The sequence below is a fragment of the Nipponia nippon genome, unplaced genomic scaffold, assembly GCF_047370975.1.
Source record: "Nipponia nippon isolate SJK-2023a ecotype South Korea unplaced genomic scaffold, ASM4737097v1 scaffold_9, whole genome shotgun sequence".
Lineage (NCBI taxonomy): Eukaryota > Metazoa > Chordata > Aves > Pelecaniformes > Threskiornithidae > Nipponia > Nipponia nippon.
The window spans coordinates 21,357,534-21,377,352 of record NW_028262413.1 but is presented as its reverse complement, the minus strand read 5'-3'; the positions used below and the strand labels follow the sequence as shown (position 1 = coordinate 21,377,352).

Below are 19,819 nucleotides of genomic sequence, written 5' to 3'. Positions count from 1 at the left end.
TTAAAACTGTAAACATCATACAAACATGAAAACGGAAAACTTACACTAAAATGCAGCTTTAGCTGTCACAACCCTATTCAAAAAATGGGGATCGAAGCACCAAATATTTTGGCCAATGCATTATTTCTGGAAGAGGGGGCGGATGCAGCCACCCAGAGAGGGAAGTGGTTGCCTCTCGTTCACATTTGTTTCCCTTCTCAGTCATAGAATCATTTATTCAATCAATTATGCAATAACAGAAATAAATTAGAATCAATTGTTTAAATCAACACTTTTCTGATATATATGTACATATACATAGTATATATATATGCATATTTTCATGTAACACACACATACGTATATGCACGCACAGACACATGTACTTGAAAAGTAGTATAATTCAGTGCCATTACACCTAGTATTAACTCTACTGCATTAGAGGTGATAGATGTGGGCTGTAATACCAAACACTCACTTGTCCATGCTTTATTCCTGAAGGTGGATTTCAGCAGGGTGGGGGTTTGTTCTATTCTCTGTCTGATAAGCTTCAGCAAAATCCCTCAAGTGCATCTATGAAGATTTGAAGTTGAGAGATTTTAAGATTCTTTTCCCAAGGTCCCAATTCAATGCCTGATTACACATGTGGGTGCATATACTTCATGCTGAGTTTTAGATATTTTGTCTCAAAGGCCTGTTCTATTGTTACTGATTTCTCCAGAAAAAAAAGCAGCAAAGTGCTATACATCCACCTTGTCATCACAGTTTTGCTGTTTAAAGAGGTATACCCATTTTGTTTCAGTCATTTGTGCTTAAACATTTCTTTCCAGATAATAATTTTCCATTCTAATTCAAATCCACAAACAGACGTGAACCATAAGTGCATGCAGGCTTCAGGTTTTCACATTGTTTGTTTGAACTCATGCAGACTAGTTGGCAAACAGCACCCTCCTTTGAAACTGTAAAACAATCCTATAACCTGATCCAAATATACTTGGAATTAAAATATGTCATGTAATAAACAGGTGATTTTGCAAATATGAAAAATATTTGAGATTTTAAATTAGAACTGATTTTTAAATTCACAATCAAATAAGAAAACACTCAGTATTCCTGTATTTCATATTGTTTTATTTCATAAGCTATTAATGTTAACTTTTGACAATAAAGATGTTTTCAGAGCTTTTGGATTTTCATTGGTTTAGGGGAATTCTGATTTTTTTTTTTTAAACACCAGGTAAATCATCTTAAGAGAATATTTGGGCTCCCTTTGTCAAATTCAGTGCAATACTTGTATTCCTCTGTAGTATTGACATGTTGTTCAAATTCCAAATTCCTATTGAAAAAGCTGAGTAAGTTCCCATAAATAGCTATATTGGTATTTATAATCAAGTTGCCTTCAAGTAGACAAAATACAGCTGGAAATATGACAAATTGGTCTTCACATCCATGTAAAAATATAAGGCAGTGATGTGTTTAAATTCTTACAAGAGACATTTAGGTTACTTACCAGGAATAACTGTCTCAATGCATGGACTCTTAGACAAATTATCTAGGAAAGACATGGAATTTCCATCACTGGAACCTTTTAAAAATAAGTATGATAAATTTTTGTCAAGAGTGGCTTAAGTATTGTTGATAGTGCTTTTGAGTATGGGGACAGACTAAATGACCAAAAAGTTCCCCTCAAGTAGGTTTTCTCGTATCCTGCCTCCTTTTTGCCTTTGGATGCTGTCATGAGGCTGTGGATTAACCAGGCCAGGGAGGAACAGAGACTGTTCCAGTCTGATTTATATACCCAGCACTTGTCTCAGAACTGCACTCCTAATATAGGGAGTGCTGGGGAGCTTAAAGTAAATACAACGTTGCTGCTCTGCATAGGATGAAAACAAGGCCAGCAAGGCTTGCTCTCTCTGTTCCAGTCACAGTCCTCCTGAATCTCGCTAGGGGGACCATGCTCAGATGACCCCCTGCCCCACCTCCCCAGTGGTCCCTGTCTACAGGCTGCACAGCACTTTTGTACAAAGCCACAGAACGAGCCAAAATTATGCAATCTCCCAAAATCCACAGAATCAGCCAGCATGAATCTGCATAAATATGCCAGCATAGCCAGGTTTATTACTCCGCTAGCACAATCGAGCAGAGAGGGACTGAAGGAGGCTGCTGTGGCAGTCAGAGCTTTTGTGCTCTCCCCAGTAGGGTCATCTTGAGCACAGGGGTACAAAACCCCAGAGGGGCTCTGCGGGTTCAGTTTATGTTCTGATGGGTTTGTCAGCTACAGCTGAACACCAACAGCCAGGCTCCATCTGGCTCTGTAAACAAGCCACGAAACTATGCTTGCATCATGCTCTCCATGACCCCATACCACCCAGGACTCTTACCAGTTCATCTAGTATTGGAGCCCTAAACCTGAATTTGTCCCATCTTTTGAATCTAGGAAACAACATAAAACCAAAAATGTTTCAGAAATTAGTATATCCAGCTAATGACACCTCAAAAGTGCACAATTTTCTCCTCATGAAAACAGCCTTCTACAAGTATTGGAAGACAGCAAGATAATTTTGCATGCATCAAAGTTTAGACACACATGTAATAGCTGGACACTCCAACCTGTTCCATTCTCTGCTCCTGGATATTTAGACCTTGCGTTGAAGTATGATTTAGGGCAGGAATTAAAAAGTAAGATACTTCCTTCAGCAAATTCTTAAAGGAACTAATTTATTTAACAAAACAGATTGGGCTAATGTCACTAGAAGCCATATGAAGCTGCTTCACCTCATCCTAGCTTTGGGAGGAAGGAGGTTATATGGTGGAGTTCTGGCAGAACAAGCTGTTTTTAAGAGGGCAAATATTTCTGTTTCTCCTATTTTCCAGGATGCCAACTGCTTCATTCCTTGTACTGACAGACAGTTTAGACTGGTTTAAAAAAATCCTTTGGGAATCTCATGGTTTAATTGTTATGAAGAATGATAAAAGATTTGAGTGTGTGCAACAACACTCCTCAAAAGTTGTGTTTTGATAACTCTGAAATTAATCTGTATTTTGAGATTAATCTATTTTACATAAAAATGCTATTTTCTAATAGCTGCACTTCTATTGTCTCAGCTTCTCTTGTGAATTCTCCTGCTTGGACAGCACAATAAAAACCTCTAGTGCAGTGACAGCCGGATCAGTGGTATTTATTTTTAGCAGCAAAGATGGTCAAGGATTGCTATTAGGACATATCAGCTTTTAAGGCTGCATTGCCCTTATACCCTCTTACATACAACCTGTTTTCCATTGATTTAGTATTCCTCAGTGCCTGAAGAAGGTTATGTAACACACTCTATATAGACTTACAGAATAATATATACACATTTTAGGTTTTTATAGTCAAAACAAAGTCATTTGAAAGCACTCTGAGACAAATGGGCGTGTGTGGAATTCCAAATCTGTTCTAAGTAAGGGCTAAAATGAAATTAAGTTAGAACTAAAACCCTCTGAAGAAGTACCTGGTTTGGTATAAGATAATATTGTACTATACAAATGGTTGACAGTCCTGCAAAATTAAAACCAGTGCTTACAGACTGCAAATACTACAGATAAAGAACTCGGAAATGGCAGCTAGATTTCCCTGTCGTGCCAACAGCTGATTAGTTGACAATGACAGTGAGGATTACAAGACAGTAGCTCAGCTGTTCCCTCAACCTTTTGAGATATACTGGAGATTTGAAGATGTTTACTAATTGTTGTTTTCAGCATCTGCAACAAAACTTTGAAAATATTTTAGGTAATCATTCAGGCATGCTGGGCTGGTTTGCTTTTTTACTGATATACTGTTCCTGAGGTAGGGTGGAAGTTAAGATTAAAATCAGTGCAAAGTATTAAAATGAATGAAATTTGGCTCATTTTAATTTAAAAAGTCTTCACATTTTCTACAATACACTTTGCATTACGGAAAGGACTTAAAGAGATAATGGCTTTTCAATGTACCAAAAAAATTACTTGATGACTTTTTTTTAAATATCAAGTGCACACGCATAGGTTATGGAATCAGTTTTTCATCTTAATGTTGGCTTCATAACTGGGAGGGCTGGCAAAAGAATTACAGTTGTTTATTGCTGTGTATTGCTATGATTTTAGGAGATTTGTAAAATAACATTAATGTTGGCCTTACAAACTAGATTTTTATGCTGCCTACATTTATGTATTTTTAATGCAATCTATGTTATCACATGTAAAATGCTTTTTAAAAAAAGATTAAGATCTAAAACTGCCACAAAGAATAGAGAATTAACTTTGTTCAGCTGACTCATTTCTGACATTTCCAATTCTTTCACTCATTAATCAAATATATTAAGTGCATGTTAATGAAATCCAGGGAGACAGATTTTGAGAGACAGGGAGACATATACAACACTCTCCTGTGGAAATCTTTGTGGCCTAGGAACTTGAATTGGCCCTGCAAGAGTCTCAGTACATAAAAGTCTGGCAAAGGACTTAAAAAATTAATGTGCTTCATTAACCATGTGAGTAGCCCTAATGAATTAAAATGCTAAGGAAAATGTATGATGAAATCCCAGATGTGGGCTGTATGGGTAAAGACAAGGTAAAAATTGATAAATGCTGCATTAAAACATTTAGTTTATATTCAGTTATACTCATTGCATCTCACTAGAAAGTAAATTAACTGTATTCCTCAGAGGATGGCTCAAGATTTTCATGTGGTTATTTATCTAAGGTTACTTTTAATTAATTAAATTTGGTTAAAGTTCCTCAATAATTAGTGCTTTTACTGTCTTTAACTTTTTTGAAACAACTGCTTAGCCCCTAGGGTCATTTAAGCAAAGGGGGCACACGGGTATTTCTTGTTTAAATGGAATCTTGAGCTGTGCATAGATTTGCTAGTGCTCACTTCTAGTGTTAAGGTAATACAAACGATCAATATTAGAAAAGATAAAAACAATAAAAACAATATGTTTATATTTGGCAGGAACTGATTGTACTCTACCACAGAATTTAATAATACCAAGTACTGTTTCCAACACCAGATGAGATGGTACTGCTCCCGCAGAGCTAATCCTGCTATTCATTTTATATCCAATGTTTGCTTCCTGCCCAAATGACACCTGTGTGTTTCTCCTGCGTCAGTATGTGTTTGCATACACAGGAATCTATTTCAAGGTTTCCCCAGCAGGCATTCTGTATATTTATACAATTTAAGAATAAGATGATTTCATCAGAAAAATCTAAGATTTCTAGAATCCCCAGAGAAAAACAGATCAACCTACTAGGACAGTACTTCTTGGAAAGAGAATATAAGAAAGATTATGATCTGGGCAATAACTCTGGAAACGAAAAAAAAACTTTTCTGTGAGAGTAGGAAGAAAATTGTTAAGAATTAGATACTGAACAAGTGGGAGACTCCAAACATCAGCTACCTGAAAATACTAAAACGAGTTTAGTTGTGTCACAACTATTGGTAAAGAAACAGAAGAAAATCACTGATTAAAAGCTGGGAAAGAGAGAAGAATTATATCATATCTAAGGTCAAGATGTCCGGTCATGCATGGCAACACAGAAATGGTCTTTTTCCTTCCTGTCCCACCTTGCCTGAATTACAGAGACTGCCTAGCTCTCCCTGTAAGCCCCAGCATTCGTCCTTGTGGAGAAGCTGTAACATGATGCACTGCTTTCCTTCCAAACAGAAAGGAAACACACCTCTCTTGCATGCCAATAAATAGAAGAAATTAACCTCTAAGAGTTGTCCACAGGGCAATACAGCTGTGAGCCATTATTTCTTGTGATGGTGCCAGGGTTTTTTGGGTGGTTTGGTCTGGGGTTCCCCCCCCCCCCGACATTGTCCCTTATTCTTAATATGCATCTTGCTAGACTGTGTGATGGTGAGTGGTATCTGCTGATTCAGCACGGCAGGCTAAGATTTCTAGTGGCATACTTCAAAGGAGAGAAGACTTCTCTATATGCAGAGAAATGCGTACAAGAGCAGAAGACAAACACTGCAAATGAATCTGAATAATAAACTGGTATAGGACCTCGGCTGATTTGCAAATATAGGTGATGGATGGGTAGGAGGAATTATATTGGGTAAAATAAAAAAAAAAAAAAAAAACCAAACAATTCATGGAAAAGGTTAAAAGCTGGACTGGAAACTTCAGCTGTTTATACATGAAAATACAGAACAATTAACGAAATTTTTAACATGACCTTAGAGCTATATTAGAAAGGTGGTATTTCTTATTCTCCCCTGGATGCAGGGGAATGCTTGAATGTCTGCTGTACATTATTAGGGTAAAATACGCTTTAGTAGGCTAGATGTCATGTGAAAAGCAATAAAACCAAAAACTGATCTAAGGAAAGCTGAGAACCAGAACCATGAAAAGATACTGCCCGTAATAACAAAATTTTGAAATGTTTTGAAGGAGCAATGTCTTAATTATGTTACTACAATATTTTTTTAATCCAAGAGATTCCATAATACCTATAATAAGTGCTGGGGAATTAGGACAGATGATATATCTTTATAACATGACATTGTCCTTGGGCCCAGCTGAAACCCAGCAGATAGCCTATTGCAGCTGTTCTGTTCTAGCAGAATTTGCATCATGGATAAGGAACTTGCAAGGAGGAGGACTGGACTGACCCAAATCGACTGAATTATTTTTTTAAAAAATGTAAACCAGTGCAGACTACAAACTGGACAGAAATTCATGCTAGCTGGTATTAAATTCAGCACTTTCACTCCTAAATAAGAAAGATAAGTTTGTTGCCAGCTGCTTTATATTCTTTTTATGTGTGTGTGTATGTATATATGTCTAGATATATATATATATTTTCTTTTTTATAGATCATAGAATCATAGAATCGTCAAGGTTGGAAAAGACCCTTAAGATCATCGAGTCCAACCGTCAACCTATCACTGCCAAGTTCATCTATACCATGTCCTTGAGCACCGTATCTATCCGTTCTTTAAATACCTCCAGGGATGGAGACTCAACCACTTCCCTGGGCAGCCTGTTCCAATGCTTGACCACCCTCTCGGTGAAGAAGTTTTTCCTAATGTCTAACCTAAACCTCCCCTGGCACAGCTTGAGGCCGTTTCCTCTCATTCTATCACTCGTTACTACAGAGAAGAGGCCGACCCCCACCTCGCTACAACCTCCTTTCAGGTAGCTGTAGAGAGCAATAAGGTCTCCCCTCAGCCTCCTCTTCTCCAGACTAAACAACCCCAGCTCCCTCAGCCCCTCCTCATAAGACTTGTGCTCTAGACCCTTCACCAGCTTCGTTGCCCTCCTCTGGACACGCTCCAGCACCTCGATGTCCTTCGTGTAGTGAGGGGCCCAAAACTGAACACAGTACTCGAGGTGCGGCCTCACCAGCGCTGAGTACAGGGGCACTATCACCTCCCTGGTCCTGCTGGCCACCCTATTCCTGATACAAGCCAGGATGCCATTGGCCCTCTTGGCCACCTGAGCACACTGCTGGCTCATGTTCAGGCGGCTCTCAACCAACACCCCCAGGTCCTTTTCCGCCAGGCAGCTCTCCAGCCACTCCTCCCCCAGCCTGTAGCATTGCATGGGGTTGTTGTGACCCAAGTGCAGGACTCGGCACTGAGCCTTGTTGAATCTCATGCAGTTGGCCCCAGCCCAATGGTCCAGCCTGTCCAGGTCCCTCTGCAGGGCCTTCCTACCCTCCAGCAGATCGACACTTCCACCCAGCTTGGTGTCATCTGCAAACTTACTGAGGGTGCACTCGATCCCCTCGTCCAGATGATCAATGAAGATACTGAACAGGACCGGCCCCAACACTGAGCCCTGGGGAACACCACTCGTGACCGGCCGCCAACTGGATTTGGCTCCATTTACCACCACTCTCTGGGCTCAGCCGTCCAGCCAGTTTTTAACCCAGCGTAGAGTTAACACACCCATCCAAGCTGTGTGCAGCCAGCTCCTCCAGGAGAATGCTGTGGGAAACGGTGTCAAAGGGCTTACTAAAGTCCAAGTAGACAGCATCCACAGCCTTCCCCTCATCCACTAAGCAGGTCACCTTGTCATAGAAAGAGACCAGGTTAGTGAAACAGGATCTCCCTTTCATAAACCCATGCTGGCCGGTCCTGATCCCTCGGTTGTCCCGCACTTGCTGCATAATGGCACTCAAGATGACCTGCTCCATGACCTTCCCCGGCACCGAGGTCAGGCTGACAGGCCTGTAGTTCCCGGGATCCTCCTTCCGACCCTTCTTGTAGAGGGGCGTCACGTTTGCTAGTTTCCAGTCATCCGAGACCTCCCCGGTTGACCAGGACTGCTGATAAATAATGGAGAGTGGCTTGGCCAGCTCCTCTGCCAGCTCCCTCATTATCCTCGGGTGGATATACAAAATTTTAACTTTTCTTCCACTTTCTTCCACAGATACCTGCACTCATGGCTGGTCCAAATCTTTCCCACTGTGACTTATTTCTACAGACTTGCTTAATCTGATGAAATGTCAAGAGACATATTTCGAGTCATATCTTCATAGGCAGTAACATGAGAGAAGACAAGAACAGCACAGCTTTTCAGATCCCGAGCAATAGATCCAGACAAGGTGGGGAGTAGGTTGTTTGTCTGGGGTTTTTTTCTTCCCCTCAGACTGATTTTTATAGAGGTTTTTGTCTAAACATCACATACCTGCCTTTGCTTCTGTAGTGAAGACCTTTACAGCTATCTGGCAAATCCAGCACTGATGAGTGTGCTGGCTCTTGCATTTCCATGTCTGACTGTGACCTGCTGTCCATTCAACTCATACACATGTACTTGTTCAGGTTCACTTATGAGCATAAGATTTGCTAGATTGACACAGAACGGTTGTACCATGAGTACAAGTGAGTTCTACCTCAACAGGGAGGCTCAGCACATAAAGATAAGCACCCATCCTCATGGGAGCTGTGGATCAACTGTATCTTCTCTCCAACTATACAGATACCCTTTCTGATTTAAATATCCAACTTACGTCCCCACTGACCAAGTAACGTGGCACATTATAGGAATGATAAAGAAACAACTGAGTGGTTTAACCCCAGGAAATACAGTCTCTTGTAAGAAAACTAAGTCGTGAGAGGTCAGCAGGCACCCCAGCCACAGACCTGAGCAGCTTAATGCAAGTGCCTTGGGAGGACCAAATTTCAAGGGACTGTGCCCTGTTTCTATATTTTTTCCTGTTCATTAACTTGTTACATGAGTAAGAGGAAGGCTAATCCAGCCAATCCTCCACTGAGCAGTATTAAGCAATGTAACCGATCATTTAACTTTGTTTTCAATACAGAGTTTTGCCTTGGGAATTTTAACAGACACTACCTCAACCAAAAAGACTTTTCCTCTGCCCCCCCCCCAAAGCTGCAAAGAACTGTACACTTGAAAACAGACATCATGCCTGTGGCTTCACAGTGAACATTGGGATGTTAAAACACTTTACCTCAGGCTACTTTTTTACCCCCTTTGTAATCTACATAAGGAAACTGAATTCAAGGAAGAAAAGTTAAAAGGTTTGTTACATTCATGTAAACAGTAAATGATTGTCAGGTGTTGACATTAGTGTTTTTTGCAACTGGGTAATAGGAGCCACATGTGATAGAAGGCCTGAAAGATAGTAACAAGGGAGAGGATTCGAGAAGACTGAGAAATTGCTAGTGATGGTGTTAGCAGAAAACTAAACACTTTTAAGCAGTTCAACAACGGTATAGATGGGGGATGCACCGAAGCTGGGCAATACTGCTGATTTGCTCTGAATTGCAGGCAGACTGTATGAAGATGGCTTCAGAAAGGCACAGAAGAATTACAAATTGCAATTAATTCACTCCTGCAAGAAGAACTGACTGTTTCAGCAGAGATCTAAGGGGAAACAGTCAAAAAAACCCCAAAATACCCAAAACCAACAGGCAGGAGATTCCTTCAGATCTACAGCCAAAATGAAGGAGAAATCTAGGGGTGACAGAGAAGCACTGCCGTTTCTCACGCCCTTGGTGGGCTTCTGACCAAGTCTAAGCTCTCTTTCCCAAAGGTTGTTTCATTTCCACAAGCAATGTGATCGGTTGAGACCACGGTCCACATACTTGATCTCATTAAGCAGTTTTTTCTATTCATACACTGTCTTTAAATGCTGGACATTTGATACTTTACAAACTGTATACAAAATTTCACCATACACTGATATACAAAGGCAAATATTTCAAATATAGTTCCAGACTAACCCTAATCTATGTAACAAAAAAAAAAAAAAAAAAAAAAAGAAGCCAGCATCCCATATATTCATTAAATCCTCTTACATATCATAGGCTCAATATTCTGTTTGCTCAGGGAACAAACAGAGTCTGTAATCTATTAACCCAGGACACAGAAGGATTTTGTTCTGAGGAATAAAGTATTTTTCACTTGCCTAAGTCGCATCCCTATGTGATCATCACTGTAGTAGAGACTACATCTGCACCAGCAATTTTCTCTCAGAATACATCTGCTAAAATGCAGCAGCAGTTTTGCACTTTTTTGAAAGAGTGGAAAAATGATTCTGTGTGGATCAGTAATGAGAGCAGTAATTGCCACAGGGCTGACAATAATTTATGCAGAAGTTCTCAATTGCTCCTAATGGCCTGTCAGACAGTAAAAGGGAATGCAAAGCAGATCACAAAAACAACTCTAGCATAGCTTCTGAGAACAAAATTCTTGAAACTTTCACTCTTGCTAAGAAATATGAAAATACGGGAACTGAACTGGCTTCTGGAGAAGCAATAAAAGCAAACTAAACTATTATCTAGTAATTCATGTAGATCAGATTTTGTGACTGCAGCAGAAAATGAAATCAGCTTTTCCAAGATTCACCCGTATCTTAAATGAAGAATTGTAGTAGAACAAAAACTTCATGTACTATCAGCAATAGATTACTGCTTCTTCCAGTTAAGATTGGTTGAGAAAGGTTGCTACGGATACTTCAAAACTGCAGAAATGTCAATTGTTTCCAATAGAATAGTGTAAACTGAATGCAACTCAGAAGATAATAATGTACTTACTTTTCTCAAGATAATAACAAATTGTGTTACAGATGTTTGGAAATGCAATTATGCTACAGTCAAAGGACTTTAACTTGGCAACGTATCAACATTCATGGCTTAAAATGGGAAATAATAGCCAATCTAAAAATGCACATAGAAAACGAACTTCTGAGCTTATAACTGCCTAATACAGCAAAACACGCTAACATATACATACATTAGACTATACCCTTAGACAAGGTTCCTGAAGCAATTAATGCACTGTAATTTTTTCTGGATGTGTGGATTTTATCATGCATTCCTCCTTCAAAAGCCTCAGGAAAAAAATATTTTGTACTTACACTGCAGAAACCAGTTAAATGCTAATTCTGATACACCTTCAAAAATTAAAGTAGGTTTCAGGTGTCCAAAAAGAAAGAGTTGTACAAATTCTAAAAAATAAAGATGACTTCAACTTATTATGTTAACTAATAAGGTCATCGGTAGATAACAGTTTAGGATATGTGAAAGGCAGATATAAATATATTAGATATAAATGCAGTGTATACATATGCTTGATTAAAAAAATCCGCAAGGTGGTGTTTCCCTAACACTGTGTCTTAAGGTCTCTTCTTTTCATGTTATTATCCCTTATTCCTATGAAGAAAGGCTGTCACTTTTAGATGGTCACAACTTTTCAAGTTAGTCCTACGCCATAAGCAAATGAAATACTGCAAGACAGTATTGTGTCAATCAAAAATGCTGAAATAAAACAATTGGCCAGTTTTAAACATTCTGTAAAATCTTACTTCCATTACCCCTTTCTTATTTGAGCTTTCATGTAAACTTAATGTTTTTTTAAAAGTGCTGACTATCGAAATGTCCAGCATGAGAGAAATTCAATTTTTCCCTCAGCTCTTACACTCCCTCCCCATTGCTGCAAGGTGCATGGCTCAGGGAAGAGGCATTGCCAGGAAGCCTGGCAGAGCCCTGAAATATCGAATGTCTGGGTTTACTGTGCAGTACAAGTCAGCACAGCACAACCACTCGCTACAACTGGGTAATATTCACAAGGCTCTGCTCCCAATAAGGACTGAGAAGGTTAAATCAAATCACAGCCTTCTTTCCACTAGCTTTTTCAGATGCTCTTCCACCCCTTTGGTGGCTGCTAATAAACTTGTACTACACAACTGTTGTCTTTTATTTGGGTCTCTTTGTGTATTTGACAATAACAGAAAATAAAAGACATCCAGCTCTCGTCATAGACTCCAGCCTGTCCAAATCCTTCTTTGATACTTCCCAAGATACCATCTTTTATGGCTTCAGCTACAACTCCCCGGCCAGACTTCTCATTCAAGTTGCTCCTGAAGATAGACCAAGGCCTTTCTGACCAAAGGGGGGGAAAAAAGCATTTGGCTAATGCTAATGCTTCTGCCACTGACAAAGTTATTTCTGTGGAAACATCCCCTTTCACCTTACACTAAATCCCAGGTGTCTCTGTAGTTCTGTCTCCAACAGAAAGGCTCACGCTCTGTTCACCATCCTGTCCTAGTCACAGATCTCAAAGTCATCAAACAGGCATAAGATGATCACAGGCACTTTTAGCCATGACCAAAGAATCAGCACAATTACCCTGTGCTGTGTGAGGCCAATTCACAGTACAAACTTCACTGTAATAAGAAAGATACAGTGTCACTATATATGCCAAGAACCCACATGGAAATTGGCTGTTCTCGATCATCTCCCCTTGCCATCCCACTTACCAACAGTGTCTCATACCTTTCTGCTCATAAAGGTTTCATCTTTTTTTCTTTTTTCTTTTTTTTCTTTAAGTCTTTTACATTGCAACAGTACTGAGTTTATGTTTACAATCGTTTTTAGACTGTGGAAGGTCCTTGTGAATGATACTAAGTTGATGAGTTTGCATAATTAGCAGTAATGACTGGGCAAATCAGTGTGGGAAGGCGAACAGTCTTCTTGATTCATTTTCAAAATGAAAATGAAATGCATTTTCATTTTGAAAAACAAAAGAAAAAATAGAATTCAAAAGAAGAGGCTGTCTTATATACTATAAAACAACTGTGCATCAAAAAGTAGTGTCCTGTTACACAAAGGGGACTTCTGTTGAGCTGTAAACAAATTTGAATGTCACAAGCTTTCTACTTCACATTGCCATCAATCAGGAAAAGCAAATACCAACAACTTTCAGGGACAGATAAAAACAAACAAACAAAATGGTAAGAATGCATCATCTAGAAAGAGAAATTGTTTCTAAAATTTTCAGCAAAGCTAACCATTAGCTAGTCAGCCCATGGACCAAGCTGCAGCAGCTGCGAGCAAGCACAGCAGCCCCTCCACACTGCTTCTAAGAAGAGATCTAGGAGAGATCTGAGCACTGGGGAATGGCACTGCCTCTCACCTGCTCCCCACAAAGGCATCATGCAGGGGGCGGGACAGCAAAACTACTAAGTTCATCCAGAAACCATCTGAGAAATTTTTAAAATAGGCTGTGGAGGAGTTGGGCAAGTTCAAGACTAGACAGCAAGAAATGCCAGCTCCCCTTCCTAACACTGGGCTGTATTTTCAGAAGAAAACATATTCTTTTAAAGAAAAAACATAAAACTTGCAAATAAATGTACGTTTCAACGAATAATTGTCATTCTGGGAAGAGTCAGAGGCGGAAAATATAGGTTTTCACGCTTCCCAAAGGAGCATTTGTCACTTATCCCAGCCACTGGGTAGGGATTCCCTATTACATCCCACAGGCAGTATTACCCCCTCACCTCAAGAAAATGAGATCAGGCACAATGCAGACTACTGCGAGGACATTATATATTATATGATTTTTTTTTCCATATTCTCTGGTACAACAGCAATGCACAGATGGACCAATCTAAAGGAATGTATAATGAATATGAGACTTAGACAGGTAAGCAGACATTTCACATGACACCATACGAGTTGCTGCTCTTTCAAAGAACGACAGTCTCCTCAGGCCCATGTTTGGTCTGAAACCAGGTTCATGTTCAATTCAAGAAATAAGTTTAAATTGTTCAATAAATTGGCTTAAGTGTAGGCAAAACAGCATATTTTGTTTCTTCATAAAAAGTTCATTTGAATTTCACTCAACATTAGTCTACATATAATTTTATTTTATAATTGGTTACTGAAGGTTATGCAAAACGATCACATCAATTTCAAGTATGACTACACCCCACTTCACCAATGGCAAAATCAAACTTAGTATGTCAGTTTTTCAATGTTTATGACTCTTTAAAAAGGACATCTACCAATAAACTGTAGGTATCCTTGGCAGCAGTTTAGAATATACTAATTTTAAAAAGAAAGAGAATCTCCCACATTTATGCACCCACTCAACAAAGACAGACGTCAAAAAACGTGAAGGACGTTTACAATGTGTTCAAAAAGCTGGATTAAAAGATATTCACTAACTTGATTTATTCTCCCTGTGTAAAACATGGCAAAACCTTCCAGGAAAACAATTCTAAAAACATAGGGAAAACAGTGACCACTGGATAAAAAACTGTGCTGTGGGAAAACATAAACACTTTTTCCCAGGCTGTGCTGCCGAGCTTTTCAGACTGCCTCAGAATATCAGATGTGCCATACCTTCCCATAGGAAAAGAAACATTTTAAATGCAGTATCAAAATAATAAGAAAATTTAAAAAAAAACATTGGCTGAGGATATAACTCTTCTCTTCCTAAAACCTGTAACAATCCTATTTTCAAAATTCCTTTCCCACCAAATAAATTAAAAAGTAAGAAGGTAGTCTTTAGATTTATGCCTAAGAAAAAACTTTGCAGAACTAAATCCTAATTTTGTAAAGCATCGTTCATGGTTTACAATGTCCCCAAGGTATTCTACTATGTCCAGTTATATGAAGTAATAAAATAAATAATGTTTTCTTCAGTTAAAAAACAAATTATTCCTTTATCTTTTCATGCCTAAATCAGACGCTTGCTGAATCAATAGTCACGTATTCAAAATTCAGTAAGAAAGTAATAAAGGATTCCTGATTATATATAAACGATTAAAGAATCATAAATATGCTATGAGAGCTATGCACTTATTCTGCTTGTGAATGGAAAAGGAAGAAGGAAGGGTCTTCAAGGAAAGTAGCCAAAGAAAACTGAAGCAAATGTAAAAAGCATTTCAAGGCTATATTTAGAGGAAGACATTCTTCGTACGTTTCACGTCACTTCACACAGCATGTTTTATCCAGCTTTATAAGTCTATGAGAGAGCAGGGGGTGGGGCGAAATCTGGATCAGTTGCCAGAAATGGAAATCTTGCATTCATGTAGAGGAATGAATATTTTAAGCATGAGAATTCAAGAGTCCTTTCCAAAGCGGGGGGGGGGGGGGCGGGGGAGGAAGAGGGGGCAGGGTGTTAAAACTTTCTACAGATATCACAGAAGGATTCTGCAGTATATACTTTATAAGTAACATGACCTAGTATCTAAAATTCCCTTTTGAGCTAGGCTCACTAGCCTTAGCTATATCACTAAAAATACTAAAATGAGTGAATTTCACTAAGTTCAAGTCTTCAGCGGGTATAAACTAGCTGAAGACCTGTCCATGTATATAGGATACACTATTTATATAAGCAATTACATATTTCTCCTATATAATGTGGTAAACAACAATCTAAGATGAATAAACAAACACCAAACACGAGCTCAAAGGTGAAAACAGAAACAAAAATACTCCAGTTTTATAACATTATGATTTTTCTTTAACTCGTTTAGCACACGTCACGAGGTTCAGCTATTTGCATAAAGAAATGTCAAGCATACAAAAAATATGTCAGTACCAGATGTAATGGTAATAGGAACAAACCACATGGAAATTTTCTGTTAGTGACCTTCTGGAGGGTGGGGATGGAATTAATTTGAGATACAGGACTGGTTTTACTTAAATTTATACAAATGACTTCTATAAAAAGATTTTACCTTCATTCCCTTCTCCAGGTGGCTGATAAAACGAAAGCCCCAAAGATATGATGGCTGCAATTTCCAAGATTATAAGAGTCACATCCTGCAACGCTTCCCAGACTAGCTGTAAAAATGTTTTTGGCTTCTTTGGAGGTATAAAATTTTTTCCAAAAATAAGCTTTCTTTTTTCTAGGTCTGCAGCAGTGCCAGCTAATCCTGTAAATAAAATAAAAGAAAATAAAATAAATTAAAATTGCAGTGAAATAGAAAATGCCCACTTATATCAGCACTTCTATAAATTATTTCTCCAAGAACAACTACAAGCTGTACCACCTATTAACAAATAGGTAGATTTTCCACTTAAGTTTTGCTTCTGCAAGGTGATTTGTCCTTATGTTCTGAACAGAATCCTTATGAACTCTATTTAGTACTAATTTCTGCCAGTTTTAATCATAAAAAAGTCTTTGAATTAGTAGGTTTACTTTAATAAGACCTATGTATAGAGATACATACATACATGTAAGCAATGACTTCTGAAAATAGATCATAAAGCACAAATAAATTATATTTGGGATGAAGTTGGAATAACTGTTGGCAGCTTTTGGTAATATCATGAGAAGAAGCATACATGTCTTTCATATGACCTCAGGTCTATGACCTCCAAGTATAAATCAATAAAGCATGTCATGTTCTACTTCAGAGCAACCTCTCTTGCTGCATATGTACTGCCACACAATCACTGGAATGAACTGCATCAAATTTGTGTTAACTGAAAAAACACAGCCAAAGTGACAGGTTATATATGCAAAGAAAGTAAAAAGCAAACAATATGGTTCCTTAAATAGATATAAAAATGCATGTATTTTGCATGATACTTCAACTTAAGAACATTTCAAGGATGCAGTGTAAGAATGTGTGGTTGCACTGAACAACCACACTTAGGTGTTTTTTTTAATTATATTAATGTATGCACATCTAGTGCCTTAAAAAAAAACATACTTAGGGTAGGGAGAAGGAAAAAAAAAAACACCGTTCGGGTAGAATAACTGCTCATACACCACTCTCAGCAGCATAAAGACCTGCAATAAAACAAGCGGTTACATAGATCTGTCAAATAATATTTGACATCAGTTGGAACATTTACAAAACTGTAGGTTTTGAATGTGACCAGCAATGTAGTTATTCATGCTTATTCACACTAACATGACACAATGAAAATACTTAAATTGAGAGTTGACCTCAAAGGACTACAAAGGTGCCTGCAAAAGAGCAAGAGGAAATGATCAATCCCACTCTCTAAGGATTCCTCTCCTCATGCACTTCAGGGTAAGTCCTTCCCTCCCCAAAGCATGTCAACACCTTTCAGGAATGGAAAGCCCTATTAATAGCCTCTTCAAGATGCCAAGTGAAAGAATCCTAATGTGCTAATGGTACTCAGCGTTGTGTCTCGTTCCCAGCAGCAGGCAACGTGCCAGTAAGTCACCTCTCCGATGAAAGCACCAGACCCAAGCCCAACTTCCTCAAGACCAAATCGATGCTTTTCTGAACATATCAATCCTGCCACATTACAGGCAAAGATGCTGACTCACCTTTCACTTAAGGTATATAATTACAGCTGTTGTGTAGCTTCTGGCTCTTGGTTAGCTCATCAAACTTTCATTTCACCTTCAGCTGCTAAGAAACACTATCCTTCTCTCCCAGATAAAGGCATGCTGTAGTTATGATTACCTCACTTCATTTAATTTTCAGTACCTAGTGCTTAGTGACGCTCTAACAGACAGGTTCCAGCTACTATGAAGTGTGTCTGTGTTATTCTTCATGGTTCAGACAGTAACACGTCAAACCTCTCAGCTCCTCCACGAGCTCCCAGTCAGCTTCCAATGTGGGCAAAACACTTTCCCTTATGAAATATGAATTGCAGGCTATGAGCCATTTGGGTAGTTGCCCATTTGTGAACCAATGCAGATCACAGAACTTAGGACAATGCATGTGAGAGATCAGGGGAGTCACCCACCACTGATGGGATCTGACATAGGGACAATCCTTTAGCAGAGACCAAAGGCAGTCCGATTAGCTTCAGTATAACGAAGGATTTTCACTAAAAATGGCATGCACAATTTGCACTAGTCCCCCAAAACACAACCTACTCCAAATACAGCAGTGACTTCAAACACAAAGAGGAAAGTACATTGACAGCATTGATAGTGGTAGGGATTTTTGGCAGAAACGTTCATATAATGCATCAACAAGCAGCAATACGAAACTCTGAAACAGAAAAAACTCAAAAGCACATTGGAAAGTGGAAGGAAGAGATGTCTAAAAAAATGCCTCTTTTCCAATACAGAACATATGTGCACAGTGGTGTGCCAGCTCCAGTAGGTAAGCAGTTGACTGGGTACTCAACAGCATGAAAGGGATGGCTGAAATAGTACAGGAAACAGCCACGGTATTTTTCAACAATCCTAATTATATTTACCTAGACATGATGAATTCACGACTTTGTAATTATGCCATATACTTTACTGTCAGGAGGCCACAAAAAGTACACATAAGCTGTCCTATGTTACTGACCATAATGTACATATAAATACATGTACATACTAAGAAGCCTCCAAAGCAAAAAGAGATATTGGAACTCAAAGAGCTGCTTTTTCTCTAAGACAAAAATTGGTCATTTAGACACCATAAGGTTGAGGTTTAGCATCTATGAGTCACCATTATCTTCCAGATGATAGTTTAAAGCATCTATGGTCACCGTTATCTTCCAGACAATAGTCTAAGTAACCTATGTTGGAATTTAGTCAAATTTTATTTAACTGTGCTCTTTCATTTTTTGTAATAAATATTATCTTCCTTAAGACCCATAAATAGACAAGGGTAAATTGTGTGTGTGATTTTATTCTTTGCTATAAGTCTAGGTCTGGGTGAAATTAATCACCAAGTCAGTCTCACCTAAAAATAAGAGCATGCTCATCTTTAATTATCAAATGCATTTTCTTGTAAATCATTTAGAAATGCTGGAAAATTAAATTCAATGTTCAGTTCAAATGAAAAGGTTTCCCTTCTCCTGAGATCTGGCTATCACTCAAAAAACCTGTTCAGCAAAATTTTGGTGGTGTTTTGTTTTGTTTTTTCTCCCACTGAACACCAGAAACTAACAAACTCCTGTATTTAGAAAGAGAGAAAAAGGAAAGGATGGAATGAAGAAATGTACAGACCAATTGATGAAATCACATAATAGTCCTAAGCGTTACTGTAGAGATAAAGTCAGAAAGGGACAATAAAATACATAGAGAAGCCAAAGTTATACAAAGAGAGAACAGCTAAGGGAAACGTGATTGAGAATCTGAGGCAACATAAGATGTTCATTTTGCAAAAGCTTCCATTAACTCTCAATACTATTGCCAGCAGTGGGTATAATGGGGGCGCTCCTTATTTTTTTCAAATAATCTGCTTTATTCAGAAGAATTATTTTAAATAGCCCTAAAGGTGTTTTGAGGAAGCCTAACTTAGTTGTTTGAAAAGGATTAGAGGTCACTCACACGTTCTGTTGCACTGGCAGATCTGCAGGATGCTGCTTCCCAGCTAGCGCACGCTGACAGGCAGTACAGATGGTAAAAATGCCAATTAGCACAGCAAGATCTGGAAGAGGACATCTGTCCTCACCAGTACTTTTAACCAGGAGGTGGCTTTCCTGCTGCTAGATTTTTTAATGTTTTTTTTTTCATATTAGATGTACTGACTCCATTAATATTCCTGAATATTTTTTTTATTTCTCGCTTGTCCCTTAAGCATTGAGTCCTGTGACAATAATGGAAGAACATTGCAAATGAAAGTAATTTGAAATATCATTTCTATATGAAGATATAAAACATCTAAGGAAATTAAG

General features: G+C 38.6%; 1 protein-coding gene across 17 annotated transcripts in view; it reads right to left on the bottom strand.

Moving 5' to 3' along the window:
* ATP2B2 (ATPase plasma membrane Ca2+ transporting 2) overlaps window positions 1–19,819 on the bottom strand; it is a 442,035-nt gene that overhangs the window by 119,487 nt on the left and 302,729 nt on the right. For all 17 annotated transcript variants that reach the window (XM_087743155.1, XM_087743162.1, XM_087743156.1 and 14 more), the window contains one exon: window positions 15,949–16,146. In XM_087743155.1, coding sequence (XP_087599281.1) covers window positions 15,949–16,146 — 198 coding nt within the window. The remainder of the gene's footprint in view (window positions 1–15,948; window positions 16,147–19,819) is intronic.